At 39.2% G+C, this 17,263-nt stretch overlaps 1 protein-coding gene across 19 annotated transcripts in view; it reads left to right on the top strand.

Annotated features, from left to right (window-relative positions):
• The window catches only part of GPHN (gephyrin), a 494,826-nt gene that overhangs the window by 418,375 nt on the left and 59,188 nt on the right, over positions 1–17,263 (top strand). For all 19 annotated transcript variants that reach the window (XM_004612348.2, XM_055130244.1, XM_055130246.1 and 16 more), the window contains 3 exons: positions 1,490–1,545; positions 16,161–16,280; positions 16,928–16,986. In XM_004612348.2, the coding sequence (XP_004612405.1) occupies positions 1,490–1,545; positions 16,161–16,280; positions 16,928–16,986 (235 nt within the window). The remainder of the gene's footprint in view (positions 1–1,489; positions 1,546–16,160; positions 16,281–16,927; positions 16,987–17,263) is intronic.

The following is a 17,263-nucleotide window of genomic DNA, read 5'->3' as shown; positions in this document are numbered from 1 at the left end:
TCTCTCTGTCTCTGTGTCTCTGTCTCTATCTCTGTCTCTCTTTCTTTTTCTCTCTTTCTCTCTCTCATACACATTACATATCTCTTCTCATCTTTTTCCTACTTAGGTCATTTCATCCTTATAATCCAAAGCAGAAATCTTTTAGAGTGCCTTTCCCAGACCCTCTAGTTCAGGTATTTTAATTTTATGCTTTCATTTCTCAGTTTGTATTAACATAATTTAATATCTCCTCCATGGTTAAGTTTTATTTAAACTACACCCATGTAAACATACATTAAATACATACAAATCACCAATTATATATGCAAATATGTGTATACATTATACATATAAAGTAGCAACACTGAAGCAGCCCAAAAGAAGAGAGGGAAAAAAAGTTTGAAAGTAAAAGAACCCATGGACCATGGAGATATCTCAAAAACTGCAACACATACCATGCCTGCTCAGAGCCCTGAGTTTAATCCCTTGGCACCACATGGCCCCCAGACATTGCTGAGTATGCCCTAGTGACCCCAAACCCTGTTTGTCTTAAATAACATTGTACCACTAAGTCCAAGCATTGAACTGTCCAGCTCAGTTTACCAAGTTTTGCTGGAAACATCCTCAGACCCCCTGTGTATTGCTTAGGAGCCCTCCTAAACATAAAAGCAATATGACATGGAAGTATAAGTCATGATCAGAAAACTTAATTAGATAGATGTCTTACCAGTATGACAAAGTCCCTTTAAAAACATTTTCTCATTTGGAATATTTTTTATCTAGCCATTATTGTATTGAGTGTAGAAAATTTTTCACCTCTATTCTAAGTGCTTCTTCCCATTTTAAACTAATCCATGGAAAATTTAGTGTAACACCACATTTATTTTTAAAAAATGTGAATTTTTCTAGTTCAGAAATAGCATTTTAGTCCTCTAAAAGATAAGATACTGGGAAATTAATGGACTGAATTTTAGTCCTAGCTCTACCCCTAACTTGTTCACAGTGCTTAACCTTTTCTACTTGATTTCCTTTGTTCTATAGCTCTTCCTTCAAATGTCAGATGAAGACAAAAATAAATGTTCTTTCTACTTCACTAATTTATTATAAATATCAGACTAAGTGATAAGAAAATAATACTAGAAAGTTAAATTTTACAGAAAATTTAAAATACTGACATATTTTATTATGAATATGTATTCATGATTTACATTTTCTGGATAAGGAGAGTAGGCTAAGAGTATTTCCTATATAAAAGGTATAAATGTGGAAATTATGGTACAGCAAGACCAACTCCAATAACCAGAAAGGTCGTGATAAGGACCACTTCTCTGGTACTAGTGAATTGTGGATACCAAAGATCAAAACACTAGTTACAAAACCATTGTCTAGTCCAAGAGATTAGATGAAAGTGTTTCACTTTCCTGACAATTTTAGTAAAATTGAACACTAGGTTCTTATTTCTTGCTAAACTCCATCCTGTTCTTTGTCCTTTGTTCTGTTCATTTCACAGCTGCTGATGGACCAGGAGATCGTTTCATCATTGGGGAATCCCAAGCTGGTGAACAGGTGAGGTTAATGGCCTGAGAGCTCTAAAAATTTTGGTTTTGTGGACTTTGGAAGTCTAATTCTGAACAGTAATGATTATTTTAGAGATAGGTTCAGTTATTGATGATGAATTCAAGTGTAGTTCATAAGACAACAAAAGAATTATTGCTTAACAGCAGAGGACAGTTTCGAAGTAATTACTATGTACTTGTTAAGTGCTACCAGTAAACAAAGCTCAGAAATGTGTGTGTGTGTGTGTGTGTGTGTGTGTGTGTGTGTGTGTTTATGTTGGGAGTTAAACACAGGTCTATTTTATGAAGTCAGGCACTAAACCACATGCCCTACCTATCTAACAATATTCTTTTGTCTCAGAAAGTCTTTTTCATTTTTTGGTTTTCATTTTGGGGCCACACCCGGAGGTGCTCAGGACTTACTCCTGCCTCTGCTCTCAGGGATTGCTCCTGGAGAGGCTCAGAGGACTATATTGGATGCCAGGGATAGAATCCAAGTTGGTCACCTTGTAAGCAAGTACCAACTGGTGTACTATCATTCTGGCCCCAAATATGTCTTTCTCTTTATGGAGTATAATTTGAGACAATGAAAGTTTCTGATTTTTGGTACACAACTGTGTATAAAGTATCAAATCTAGCTCGTACTTCTGTGTAACATAAAACATCTTTTACCTTGTCCTATGGCCCAGTTGAGCCATGAGCTGATGAGTTTTGGAACCCTAACCCACCAGGAAGCTAGTGCACTGACAGAACCCTTCTGCCCTGTACTGGGGAGAACACAGTCTCAGCCTGCAGGAACCACGTGAATCCCTGAGAGCCTGCTTACACCAGTGTCTGCCTGATACACAGTTATTAGGTCTTACTCCGGCCACTTCCAATCTAAATTCCACCAATCCAGATACACTTAATGGACCAGTAACTTCCCCTTCAACCCTGTGCAATCAGGAAAAACACAGTCTTAGCCCACAGGGACCATGTGGACACCAAGCACTGCAATTTCTGTACTCCACCCACTTCACATACTCTAAGAACATATGGAAAACTACAGACTCTTAACTCAGTGCCAGAGTATTTCCATAAAATCCTCAACAAATATAAAGGAGCTACACTTACATCTGCTTATCCCATTGAAACATAGTAATGGAAAAATCAGAATAATAGAGGCATAAAAAGTTGCCTGTTAGAGTAAAATAATGAATCAGGTCAGTACTCAGTCAGAAAACTAAAACTCCATTGTCAGTACCTACAAAGCTCTAAGAACAATAGGAAAACAAGAATTCAACTACTTTCGGTAGATAGGAACCAGAACTGATGTCCAGAAAAGTCCTTGAGTGTCTCAAAACTCTCAAGTCTGGATGAGGAGGATCTCAAATCAAAGCTATATGCAATGGCAATAGAAATTAAGCTATTGCTGCAAGAGAAATTCAGTCAACTCAAAGAAGTGATTCAAAATGTGAAAAAAAATCCATACAAATAGAATTGAAGGAGCAAAAGAACACAGTAACAAGCTGCAGCAATAGAATTCTGAATGCAGAGATCCCTATCAGCATATCTGTAGACACTACAAGCCAGCATCAGAAAAAAGAAAGAGCGAGAGAATGGAAGAGAATGTCAGATATTTAATGAATAACAACAAGAGGTATAATCTCTGAGTTATAGAAATACTGGGGGGGGAGGGGAGGAAAGAACTACTCTGTAAAAAATAACAACTTGTTCATATTTTTGAATGATTGTTTTTCTGTCCTGGGGTTAAAAGCCCAAAATGAGATTTCTGGGTCCTATAGCAGCTCAATTTTAAGTTTACTGAGAACCCTCCCTACTGTTTTCCATAGGAATTGAACCAGACAACATTCCCACCAGCAGTGGATGAGGGTTTCTTTTTTACCATATCCCCACCAAAACAAATTGTTCCTGTTATTTTTTATATGGAGGGTGAGGGAAGAAGAAAACAGATGAGAAATAACAGGGAACAAGGGGCGGTGTACATCTGTGGTATTAAGGAATGATAGAGCTAAATTCCAGATCATAGAGTCAACAATACTGAAAGCATGAGACCAAAACTTCAACAAACTTTTAAGAAGTGCCTATAAAGATTGCAGACAGGAATTAGTGGTGGGGGTGGCAGAGGGAACCTGGGAACACTAGTGGAAGGAAGATGAAGTGGGATCAGTAATGGAACATTATATGTCTAAAACCGAACTGTGAATAACTGTGTAAATTATGGTGCTTTCACAAAATAAAATCATGTGAGGGGGATAAAAGATTGCCAATAAAGAATAAATAAATAAATAACAACTCAAAATCCACAACAGTCTCTGAAGAAAGGCTTCTGCACAGATTCAAAAGGTTCAAAGTGTACAAAACAAAAATAAACTCAAAGAGACCAATAGTATAAATACACTGGAATCAAAGATAGAGACAGACTACTTAAAGTAACGAGAGAAGAAAAACCTACAAAACAAAACAAACAAAAAAACACTTTCAATTTAGAGTCCAATCCCCTGTAAAGCTGTCATTTAGATATGAGGGAGGCATAAAAACATTCTCAGACAAACATGAGCTGGTGATTTTTGCTGTAACTAAGTCAAATTCTGGGGCCAGAGAGATCATACAGCAGTTAAGGTGCTTACCTTGCACACAACTGACCCTGGTTCAATTCCCGGCATACTATATGGTCCCTTAAGGACCACCAGAAGTGATTCCTGAGAGCAGAGCCAGGAAAAACCCCTGAACGTTGCTGGGTGTGACCCAAAGACTAAAAAAAAAAAAATTTAAAAACTAAGACAACCCTGCAAGAAGTACTGAAAGGTCATATAAGAGTTTATTTGGGGGCCAAAGCAGTAGGATGTTTGCCTTGTATGTGTGGCCAACCCAGATTCAATCCCCAGCACTACATATGGCCCCCTCGAGCACCTCTAAGAGTAATTCCGGAGTGTAGAGCCAATAGTAACCCCTGAGCATTGCTGAGTGTGGCCCAAAACTAAGATTTTAACTAAGATTCAATTTGTGATAATTGTTGTATCTCACAATGATGTTACCAAAGTCATTGTCTGAGTATCTACTGTGTTAGTGATAGTTGAACCTTCTGTGCTATTGTTTAGGCTTATTGAGTTTTGTGGTCTTCTATACAACTTTCCAATCAGATTTGCTGACAGTACTATGAAATTTTGTGGTGTCAGGGCCATGCAATCAAGGATCTATAGATCTGGAACAGTTTGGTGGCTTGACAGTTTGATGAAGTTTAGGTGTGAAACTGGGCCATTCCTATGTTGGAGGGCGTCAGGTATCACTTCGGACTGCTGTGTCTTCATGGAAATGGACTAAATTCTCCCATTAAACCACAGAGTGGCTTATTGGATCAAGAAACAAAATCTATCTGCTGCTTATATAAGAAACACACCCAAATTCACAGGATAATTAAAGGTTCAAAGTAAAAGGATAGAAAACAATCATATAAGCCAATGGTACAACAAAAGCAAAACAAAGTTGATGGCTGTACATATTTCAGAGCAAATAGAAATAAATTGAAAGAAACAGCTTGGAACAGACACTACTTATTGGTTATGAGAACAATAGATCAAGAACAATATATGGAACAGTATATCTTATAAATATATATAATAGAGTTGATTCTGCTCATATACCTAAAGAAATATAGACAGAAACAAAAAAATAGTGGGAGATTTCAACACTCAGCTGTCACCATCAGACAAATCCACCACACACAGCTGGTATTATTCTCACTGGTGAAAAACAGAAAACATTCTCTCTGAGATTTAGGCACAAGGGAAGGATGTCCACTGTCTTTGCTATTATTCGATATAGTATTAGAAGTCCTAGAAACAGCAATCAAACAAGAAAAAGAAAGATCTAAATTGAGAAGTTAAATTATCACTATTTGCACATGACATGGTATATGTAGAAGACCCTCAAGAGTCAAGTGAGAAGCTCATAAAAACAATAAACCGATATAGCAAAATAGCCAGCTACAAAGTAGCACACAAAATCAGTTGCATTCCTATATGCAAGTAACAAACTAAAAGAGAAATTGTTCAGAGTATAATCTATTCAAAATAGTATCTGAAGACATTAGGTACCTAGGAATCAACTAAGATGTAGTAGAGCTATACCATGAAAATTATAAATCAGTTAAGAAAGAAACACCTTAGGAAATTAAAAAATAATCCATTTTCATAGACTGAAAGAATATTGTCAAAATAAACATCCTACCTAATTTATTATATAGGTTCAGAGCACTGCCATTCCAAATTCTGATGATATTCTTCAAAGACTTAGAACAGCCAATAATTAAGTTTATATGGAATTATGAAACAGAATCAGACATAAGAATCATAGAGATAAAATAGCAGGGAGGGCACTTGCCTTGCATATGGCCAACCTGGGTTTGATCCCCAACACCATGTGGTCCCCTGAGCACTTCCAGGAATGTTTCCTAAGCACAGCTGGGTATGCCCCCCAAAAAAACAAAAGAAGCGACCCAGAATAACCAGAGTCATACTGAAGAATAAGAAATTAGGAAATACTCCATTACCTAATTAAAACAGTACTATAAAGCATAGTGATAAAAATAGCATAGTACTGAAATAAGGATGGACTCTGACAGATGGTTTAGAGTCAGGTATCCAAACAATAATCTTCAGATCTATGGTCAAGTAATTTTTTAATATATTTTATTTGTATAAAGTTGTTCACAGTGATTTATTATATTCAATATTCCAACACCAATCCCACCACTATCACATCTTTCCACCACCATTATTTACAATTTTCCCAGCCACTACCCAAGCTTGCCCCAATAGCAGGCCCTAGATAATTTATTTTATATTGCTTGTTATGAATAATTCACTAAAAATTATCAAAATAGATTTCCTTAGAAGAAAGTGTATAAAGATTCTTGTATCTCACCCTGGAGCTATTAAGCTATTATATTTAGCCCTTGTAAAAGAGATAACCAACATGTTGTTACAGGTTAATCCTGTGCGTTAATATTTTCTTAATCGAATTTGGTTGCCTTCTACTTTATATCCCATCCCAACTACTCCTAATATTTCAGTGGTGTAGAGCTTGAGATGCTCCAGGAATTCTAAAAATGTGACTGGGCTGATGTACCAGGAATTGAATTTTTAATTGATTGGTGACTTTGGGGTCCAGAAGCATCTCTTCAGCTTATTGATGTCTTTCGAGATTTATTTATGGAGTCTCTGGATCATGGCAGGTTAAGGTTAATGAGCTTATGTGGCGCCAGAAGCAGTTCATGGGCGTGATATCCAGGCTCCCGGAAGAACAGGGCAATGAGGAGAGGTAGTCCTGCGAGCCTGGAGATTTTGGTCACAAAACCCAGATACCTTAGTTTTTCAACAGATTTATTCCTGGGTAAGGCTCATCCCAAGCATATGAAGTCCAGCTGTGAGCACAACGATGATTGAAGTGTGGAAGTTTTCATCTGCCAGGGCTCTGGGCGGGTGGTGGGCTCATCCTCTACATATAAGAAATGTCACCATAATTGATAAGATCTAGTTTTTAATCTTAATCTAAAGGAAGTACCTCAAATATTGCAAATTTTGGACCAGAGCAATGATACAATGGGCAGGGTGATTTGTGGAACATAAAGTAACATAACAGGAGAATAACACCTAAGGATAGTAGAGATAAGAGCCAGGAGGATCGCCCCATGACTTGAAAGCTGATCTCATATGCTGGGGAAAAAGGCAGGTGGGATGCAGAAGAGACCACTAAGTAAATGATGGTTGGAGGGATGGTTCAGTATGGTAGATGCGTGCTGAAAGTAGACTATAGACCAAACATGATAGCTTCTTAGTGCCTATATTGCAAACCATAACACCCAAAAGGAGACACAGAGAGTAAGAGGGAATATGTCTGCCACAGAGGCAGGGGGTGGGAAGGAGTGCGGGTGGCGGGAGGAACACTGGGAACATTGGTGGTGTAGAATGGGCACTAGTGGAAGGATGGATACTCGAACATTATTTGATTGAAACGTAATCACAAAAATTTGTAAGTTTGTAACTGTATCTCATGGTGATTCATTAAAATAAAAAAATATTTTTTAAAATACTGGGCAGGGTGGTTGCCTCACATGCAGGCAACACAGGTTCAATCCCTGGTGTTGTAGTGATGGTCCACAGAGCTCCTCCAGGAGTGATCCCTGATCACAGCCAGGAGTAAGGTCTGCCACTGCTGGGTGTGGCAAAAAGAAGTAAAATTCCATACTGCAATATTTTCTGTTCAACTATTGGTTATATGTGTACTCTACTCTTAATTAGATATGAAAATTTCTTTATATGTTGAGTAATATCTTTTTATGTTGGATCTAATTTTTGTAAACTGGTAAGAATCCTTTACCAGTTAGAATTACTAATTTTGGAAAGCACCCAATTTTTTTATTTTAAGAACCACACAAAAGCACTTATTAAAATTTAATGGAAGGGCCAGAGTGATGGTACAGAGATTAAGTTACTTCCCTGGTACTCACCACCTCCTCCTCCTCCTCCTCCTTGGAAATCTACCTTCTCTAAGGAATAAAGAGAAAATGTTCCCCACCAATTGCACTTGGGACTACTAATGACTCCAGGATCATTCCAGTTCCTACTCTCCCCCACACACCCCTGCCCACCTACACACACACACACACACACACACACACACACACACGCAGAGGTATCACTTAGGCTGAATTTATAGAATATCGTACCCTTGAAACAAACTGAGTAGGCCCAGAGGCTAATACATTTAAGTTCAAGAAGGAAATGCCCTAAAGTGAGTATCTTTAGTACTCACTTACTGCCTTAACCAGTAAAATACTGTTTGCAAAACGATTCATGCCTCTATTAAATATATTTGTTCAGGCTGGAAAGATAGCTCAGTGTACTGGAATGCATGCTTTTCATGTAGAAGTCCTTGGTGTGATACCCAGCTTTGAACACTGCTGGGAGTAATCCTGAGACTGAGCCAGAAGTAGTCCCTAAGTATTGCCAGCATAGCCCACAATCCAAAAGCATGTTAAAAAATAGGACCAGAGGAATAGCTCAATGGATTGAGTAGATACTTTGCATACAAGAGGCCCAGGTTCCATCACCATAACCACACAATACCTTAAGCACCACCAGGAGTAATCCCCCAGCACAGAGTGTGGTCTGAGCACTGCTGAGTGTGGTCAGAATCCAAAATAATAAAAATGATAGGGGTCAGGAGATAGTAAAGCAATTAGGGTTTGATTCTTGGCACCACCTGGTCCTCTGAGCATTACTGGGCAAAGCTCTGGAGAACCCCAGTACTGTCAGGGTGACCCAGGTAAAGCCCAGCTCCTCAGAATCTCTGCAGCATCGTGGCATTGCATCCTTGGGCTCTTGGATTGAACTACTGGCCTGGCTGACTTAGAATTATCAGTGTAACTCCCAGGCCTTCTGGGTGTCACTTGGGAATTCTCCCAAAAATAATAATGATATATACTGTTGTTTCACTTGTACAGAAGACCAACTTGGCTCTCATAACTCCACTCTAAAGTACACATGGTATAAAAAAAAAAAACATGGTTTCATTTTTAAAAATCATCACTGAAATGGTCATTAAGAGACATCCTAGTTAAAACATCATAATCATGGTGGGTTAAGAGACATCCTAATTAAAAGATGTCCAGATTTGAGCTGAAGAGATAGTACAACGGGTAAGGTGCTTACAGTTGACCTGGGTTTGGTCTCTGGCAACCCGTATGGTTCCCTGAACCCAAAAATTAATCCTTGAGTACAGATCCAGGAATATACCCTAAGCACAGCTTGATAAACCATTGCCCCCCCCAAAAAAAAAATAAAAGTGTTTAAGATTGAATTATTTTAATTAATGTACCTAAACTCAGGTGTTGCTCAGGAGGTATGGGGGCCCCTCTGAGTGACTCTCAGTCAACTGGGTCTGTGACTCAATGTGAAAGCCCTAGAATGTGATGTTGCTCAGGCCCTTCCATTCCAGGGACTACCAGGCAACCCCTGAAGTGTTTGTTGACCTCTAGGGCTGCATCCAGTAATGCTCAAGGAACTATGTGGCACCAGGAATTGAACCAAGTTAGACCATTTGCAAGGCATGACCTCAATTCCTGTACCATCTCTCCAGCCCATCTCTCCAGATTTTATATCTTATGTGTTACCGTGGCAGAGTATTATATTCACTGTATTATTGTCATCCCATTATTTGTCGATTTATTCGAGCAGGCACCAGTAACGTCTCCATTCATTCCCAGCCCTGAGATTTTAGCAGCCTCTCCTTACTCGTTTTTCCCAACAATTGGAGGCTCTTTTCAGAATCAGGAGAATGAGACCTGTTATTGTTACTGTATTTGGCATATCTAATATGCCATGGGAATTCCAAATAAGCCTGGAGTGTTTAATTCAAGGGAAAGAATAAAGTAATATAAGATAGACACCTGATCCCAAGAATCTACAGTGACTAAAGTAGAAAAATAGAACACTGGAATTATATCAAGAAAGGTTGCATAATTCCTGTAGTTATAGCTGTTTTGATAATGAGATTGTTCTTTTTATTGGTCATCAATTTTTTGCCAGGCACTTTCTAGGCTCTGACATAGAACAATCAATGTGTCCACATTAAAAAAAAAAACAAAAAAAGATTAATTCAGGGACAATAGCCAAGCTATTTGCAGGCTTAAGGGAAGCTCAGAGAGTAATGTGAAAACTTTAGGTGATGGTAACAGTTACCAACTCTCAGTGTGAAGGAGCAAAAGAAGAGAGTGGTATCAGGACCAGAGGAGATTCATAGCTCTGAAAGATATCACTTAACTGGAGCTGTAGGCCTCCGTAGTCATGGCTTAACCATCACCAAAATGTAGCCTAGAGGAAAAGAGAAAGAGGTATAAATTATTGTTTTCTCTCTCTTGTACCTTTTAATCTTCTAGTGTTTTTTCCCATTGACTAAACCTTACTAAAAGTAGAATGATGGTATCCTGGCAGAAATAGTCAATGGAGGGGCTAGGGACATAGAGAACCCTTGTACCACAAGACCTTCTGAGTACCATGGGTATAGCCTTGATGGCCTCCTGCACTGCCAGTCCAAGCAGAACCACATCATTGGGCCAAACATTGAATTACCCTGCCCAGTTGGCAGAGTATCCCTGGCCCCCCTGAACATAGCTTGAGAGGTCCCAAACTATTAAATAGTCCTTAGAACTCAACATTCTGGGCCATGTAAATTATAGAATAGCAAATGGTGTCGTGTGGGAAGGCAAAGAGAAAATAAGATAAGTTTTTGTCTTTGTAGGACTCTTTTTTTTTTTTAAATTGAATCACCACAAGATTGTTACAAAGCTTTCATGTTTGAGTTTCAGGAATATAGTGATCAAACAGCCACCCCTTCACCAGTGCACATTTTCCACCACCAAAATCCCCAGCATCTTCCACATCCCAACCCTTGCCTGTGTGGCAGACAATTTCCACAATACTCTCTCTACTTTGATTTTAAGCATTATAGCACTGTCGTCCCATTGTTCATTGATTTGCTCGAGCAGGAACCAGTAACGTCTTCATTGTGAGACTTCTTGTTACTGTTTTGGCATATCGAATATGCCACAGGTAGCTGATCAGGCTCTGCCGTGTGGGAGGGATACTCTTGGTAGCTTGCCAGGCTCTCTGAGAGGGACGGAGGAATCAAACCCGGGTTGGCCTCATGCAAGGCAAACACCCTACCCGCTGTGCTATCGCTCCAGCCCTCTACTTTGATTACATTCAGTATTTCGACACCGGTCCCACCATTATTATTTGGAATTTTCCCACCACTGAAACCTGTTGAAAAGGCACTGCTAGACAATTAATTTTGTATTGCTTGTTATGAATAGCATATGATGTTGTGTGGCCGCGAGAGTGGCTGCGCACTCCTGGAATTCTGAAATTTTAGATAATTAGAGTCTGGAGAGATCTGTGCCGTGAGCTGCTCAATTCCAAGATTCTTTTGTCTCTGGATCATGGCTATTTAAGGAGCTTATATAGTAGCCAGAGGCAGTCCGTGGGCATCATCTCAGGGTCCCATCAGGGCAGAGGGATGAGAAGGACCGGCCCATCCCCTGTCCTGTGAGGCCTGGCGTTTGCCGTTACTGCTCCCACGTACCTGGGCTTCTCATTGGGTTCTGGAAGATGGCAGCTGCCAGGATTCCTAGGAGGCAGGCAAAGGGAAAGCACCTGCTCCTGTCTGGAGTAGCCTGGTGAAATCGGCCTGGTGCAAAGTCCACAGGCATCTCTGCAGTGAGCTGCTCAGTTCTGAGATTCTTTTGTGTGTCTAGGAATAATATTTATAATACAATAAGTACACTTAGCACTGCGCCTAATATAAATTGAGAGTTCAAAATATTAGCTGTTGGTGGCATAGTTTAAAGCAACAATATTATGAAAATGTATTTACAAGTATTTTTAATATAGTTTTACTTTGTACATCCAGTTTAAGGTTGTTGTTTTCTTAAGTATTTCCTTAAATTTTTATATAATACAAAATATATGGGCTAGAGAGATAGCACAGCAGGTAGGGCATTTGCCTTGCACGCGGCCAACCTGGGTTTGATTCCTCCGTCCCTCTTGGAGAGCCTGGCAATCTACCAAGAGTATCCCGCCCACACGGCAGAGCCTGGCAAGCTCCCCGTGGCATATTTGATATGCCAAAAACAGTAACAACAAGTCTAACAATGGAGACGTTACTGGTGCCCGCTCAAGCAAATTGATGAACGGGGAACAGTGACAGTGCTACAGTGCTACAAAATACATAACACAAATGTACCATCTTAACTATTTATAAGAGGAAAAACTTGATAGCATTAAGTATATTCATATTGTTGTATTCTATTATTTTAAATTTTTATGATGTATGTATCTTTAGAAATATATTTTTATCAAAATTTTCTTTTGGAGGAAACTTAAAGCTTTCAGTCCTCCACAGTAACCTCTACCCTAACTCAGTACAAGGACAGAAATATACCTTTTTTCTGTGCTGGGAGAAGTATACAGGGTATGTTGTGTTTTTAGTCTCTTTGTCAGTATTATAAAAACGCAGACAATAAAAATTTTGAACACAATGTTTAACTCAGATCATTAGAATAATTTTAAATAATTATAGTTACTAAATTTTTATTAATTGAAAAGTAAGCCTATATATTTTAGAAAGTTTTCAAGAATAATAATTAAAATTATTTAACTTGCCTTGATTTAACCAAAAATTTAGATAATAAGGTATCAGATCTCTCAAATACTAGAACTTTAGTATATGAGCAAATCTTGGTTTCCTATTAACTGTGATTCATAAAATTACATTGCATGGCGGGTTTTTTAGGTTTTCAGATCACTTTATGTAAGAGTTTATAGTAATAAATACAAGTGGCAATTCTTTAAGAAAATGAACTTTAGCCATAATACAAAGACAGTTAACAGAATGGGAAAGGATATTTACCCAATACACATCGAATAAGGGGTTGATATCAAGGATATACAAGGCACTAGTTGAACTCTACAAAAAGAAGACTTCCAACACCATCAGAAAATGGAGCGATGAAATGAACAGAAACATTGTCAAAGAAAAAATACGAATGGCCAAAAGGCACATGAAAAAATGGTCTTCATCACTAATTATCAGGGAGATGCAGATCAAAACAACAATGAGATATCATCTCACAACACAGAGACTGGCCCACAACCAAAAGAACAAAAGCAACCAATCTTGGCGAGGATGTGGGGAGAAAGGGACTCTCCTTCACTGCTGGTGGGAATGCCGACTGGTTCAGCCCTTTTGGAAAACAGTATGGACGATTCTCAAAAAATTAGAAATTGAGCTCCCATTTGATCCAGCTATACCACTTTTTGGAAAGGTATCCTGGAGAGGCAAAAGAGTATAGTAAAAATGACATCTGCACTTGTATGTTCATTGCTGCACTGTTTACAATAGCCAAAATCTGGAAAAAATCTGAGTGCCCAAGAACAGATGACTAGTTAAAGAAACTTTGGTACATCTACACAATGGAATACTATGCAGCTGTTAGAAAAGATGAAGTCATGAAATTTGCATATAAATGGATCAACATGGAAAGTATCATGTTAAGTGAAATGAGTCAAAAAGAGAGGGAGAGACAGAAGGATTGCGCTCATCTGTGGAATATAAACTAACAGAATAGGAGACTAACACCCAAGAATAGTAGAGTAAGGACCAGGAGATTTACTCCTTGGCTTGGAAACAGGCCTCAAATGCTGGGGGGGAAAGGCAGCTCAGATAGAGAAGGGACCACCAAGTAAAGGGTGCTAGGAGAGCCCACTTGGGATCGGAGATACGGGCTGAAAGTAGACTATAGATTGAACACAATGGCCACTCAGTGCCTCTAGTGCAAACTACCACACCCAAAAGGAAAGAGAGAACAAAAGGGAATGCCCTGCCACAGAGGCGGGGTGGGGTGGGGGTGAGGGAGTGGAGGTGCTGGGAAGGATACTGGGATCATTGGTGGTAAAAAAAAAAGGAGGAAAGAAAGAAAGAAAGAAAGAAAGAAAGAAAGAAAGAAAGAAAGAAAGAAAGAAAGAAAGAAAGAAAGAAAGAAAGAAAGAAAGAAAGAAAGAAAGAAAGAAAGAAAGAAAGAAAGGAAGGCAGGCAGAGAGGGTGGGAGGGAGGGAGGGAGGAAAGGAGGAAAGGAGGAAGGAAATAAACTTTAATGTAAATGGACCTGTTTGTGGGTAGATTTTTACTACATCTCTTCAAAATGAGTAAAACTATAAGCTTCTCCTTTATGGTTTCTATTTTTAAATGTCACATCTTCATGCTTTTCATTTGCAGCAGCAAAGTAAATCATCTTTCTTTTTCCTTTTTTTTTGGATCTTTTAAAAAAATTATTTTTGTAATGTTCATGGGCTGGAGCAATAGCGCAGCAGGTAGGGCGTTCACCTTGCACGAGGCTGACCCGGGTTCGATTCTTCTGTCCCTCTCGGAGAGCCCCACATACTACCGAGAGTATCACACGGCAGAGCCTGACAAGCTTGACAAGCTACCTGTGGCGTATCCGATATGCCAAAAACAGTAACAACAAGTCTAACAACGGAGACGTTACTGGTGCCCGCTCGAGCAAATCAATGAGCAGTGGGATGACAGTAACAGTGACAATGTTCTTCATAATATTTGATTACATTTAATATTCGAACACCAATCCCACTTTCCCACCACCATATTTTGGATGTTTCCATCCTAAACCCCAAACCCTGCCCCCAAAGCAGAACCAAAATAATTTATTTTATATTACTTGAATATTCTCCCTCTAGGAGAATCTGGCAAGCTACCTAGAGTTTCCTGCCCACATGGGAGAGCCTCGCAAACTCCCCATGGCGTATTCATATACCAAAACCAGTAACAGTGATGGGTCTCATTCCCCCGAGCCTGTAAGAGCCTCCAATGCGGCACCATGGAAAGAAGGAGTAAAGAGAGGCTTCTAAAATCTCTGGGTTACCATGAATGGAGACATTACTGAGACCGCTCAAGAAATTTGATGATCAACGGGATGATGATGATGATGATGATATTGCTTGTTATGAATGATCCACTAAAAATTATCCAAAAAAGTTTCTTAGAGGAAAATGTGTAAAAATTGTTGTACTTCACCCAGGAGCCATTTCAGCCCTCTATGAGATTAGTAACATGTTGTTAAAGGTTGAACCTTGTGTGCATATATATATATATATATGTATGTATATATGTATGTATGTGTATGTATGTATATATGTATGTATACATAAATATGTGTAAGTACAAAGGTAATTCCCCCTGAGATTGGTTGCCTTCTACTTTAAACCCCATCAAATATGGCGTGATACTCTTGGTATATTAGAGATGAAAGTATGAGATGTCCTACAGTTCAGGAATAAACTTACTCATGGGTGAGGCTTGTCCAAGCATGTGGAGAGTGTCTGTGAGCCTGGCGGTGGATGAGTTCTGGAGGTTTTCGGCTGCTGAGGCTGATTCTGTTGAGACTGTCACTGTCACTGTCAACCCGTTGCTCATCAATTTGTTCGAGTGGACACCAGTAACGTCACTCATTGTGAGACTTATTGTTACTGTTTTTGGCATATCCAATATGCCATGGATAGCTTGCCAGGCTCAGCCACTCGGGCTCGATACTCTCGGGCTTGCCGGACTCTCCAAGAGGGGCGGAGGAATCGAACACGGGTCAGCCTTGTGAAAGGCGAAAGCCCTACCACTGTGCTATGGCTCCAGCCCAATCTGAGAGCACCCTCCAAAACTCAGAATTATAAGACCTCTTCCCCACCTCCCCTCCTGTACTTTCGATTCTGTTGAGACAGGGAGGAAAATTCACCTGCTTCCCTCTAGGTTGCCTGGCACTGGGTCTGGAGGAATGTCTATGGCATATCATTCATTGCTCTCTTTAGAGAGATTTATTGTTGAGTCTCTGGATAAATGAGATTATATGGCAACTGAGGCGGCTTGTGGGAGCAACTGCCAAACTCCTGGAAAAGGGGGAAATGGGGACAGGTCACCCATCCCAGTTCCATTGAGCCTGCACTTTTCAGTCATAAGTCCCGCAAAATCAACTTTCTTGTATCTTTGTATTTTCAGCCAACTCAGACAGTAATGCCAGGACAAGTCATGCGGGTTACAACAGGTGCTCCAATCCCCTGCGGTGCTGATGCTGTAGTACAAGTGGAAGATACTGAACTTATCAGGGAATCTGATGATGTAAGTCACCACCATGTCTTCCCTTGCCTGCAGCAGTATTAGAAATCATGTCTATTTTCTTCATTGTTTATGAAAGTAATCCTATTTTATAATTATACTAGATCTTACATCGTAGTGTTTATGTTTCCAACTAAGAGTGATTGTCTTAGCCTAAAAATAGTTTATTACAGAATTTTTGTTATCATTAGAGTATAGCAGAATTTGAGTACAATAGATCCACAAAATTCTATGTACAAGTAAGTAAAAAAACTACCTCAGAGCTAGGAGAAATGTTAACTGCTCACATACCTCCTTACAGTGAAATTTTTCATTCAGACTAGCTTCTAATAAAGTGGGAAGAAGAATTTAAAAAATAATTCAATAGCAAACAATTGAACAAGTCTTTTTTAATATTACAGTGTCAAGATTTTGAACCAGGGGCTGGAGCGATAGCACAGCGGGTAGGGCATTTGCCTTGCATGTGGCCAACCTGGGTTCAATTCCCAGCATCCCATATGTTCCCCCGAGCACCGCCAGGAGTAATTCCTGAGTGCAAAGCGAGGAGTAACCCCTGTGCATTGCTGGGTGTGACCCAAAAAGCAAAAAAAAAGAAAAAAAATCCTTTTAGATTATTCTGTTTGAAATCATATGACTTGTTCTTGTTTTAGGGTACTGAGGAACTTGAAGTACGAATTCTGGTGCAAGCTCGGCCTGGCCAAGATATAAGGTAAGTTCTTAAGTTGTAGAATACATAGCCACTTTTATTTCTACATGATCACAAACTAATAAGAATGTGGTTATTATAAATCCACAAATCAGTCAAGTTAACATTATCTTTTCGGATTTTTAACAGAAACTAAATTTTCTGAATTCTGCATCCTTGACTATACTGCCTTTTTTTTTTTTCACAAAGATGGTAATCACAAATAAAATTTTAAAAACTATAAGGAGGTAAATTTTTACACCTTTTTAACTGATAGCAATCCTACTCCTAGATAATTCAA

This window comes from Sorex araneus, chromosome 3 (genome assembly GCF_027595985.1).
Source record: "Sorex araneus isolate mSorAra2 chromosome 3, mSorAra2.pri, whole genome shotgun sequence".
Lineage (NCBI taxonomy): Eukaryota > Metazoa > Chordata > Mammalia > Eulipotyphla > Soricidae > Sorex > Sorex araneus.
This window is presented reverse-complemented; position numbering and strand designations above follow the sequence as displayed.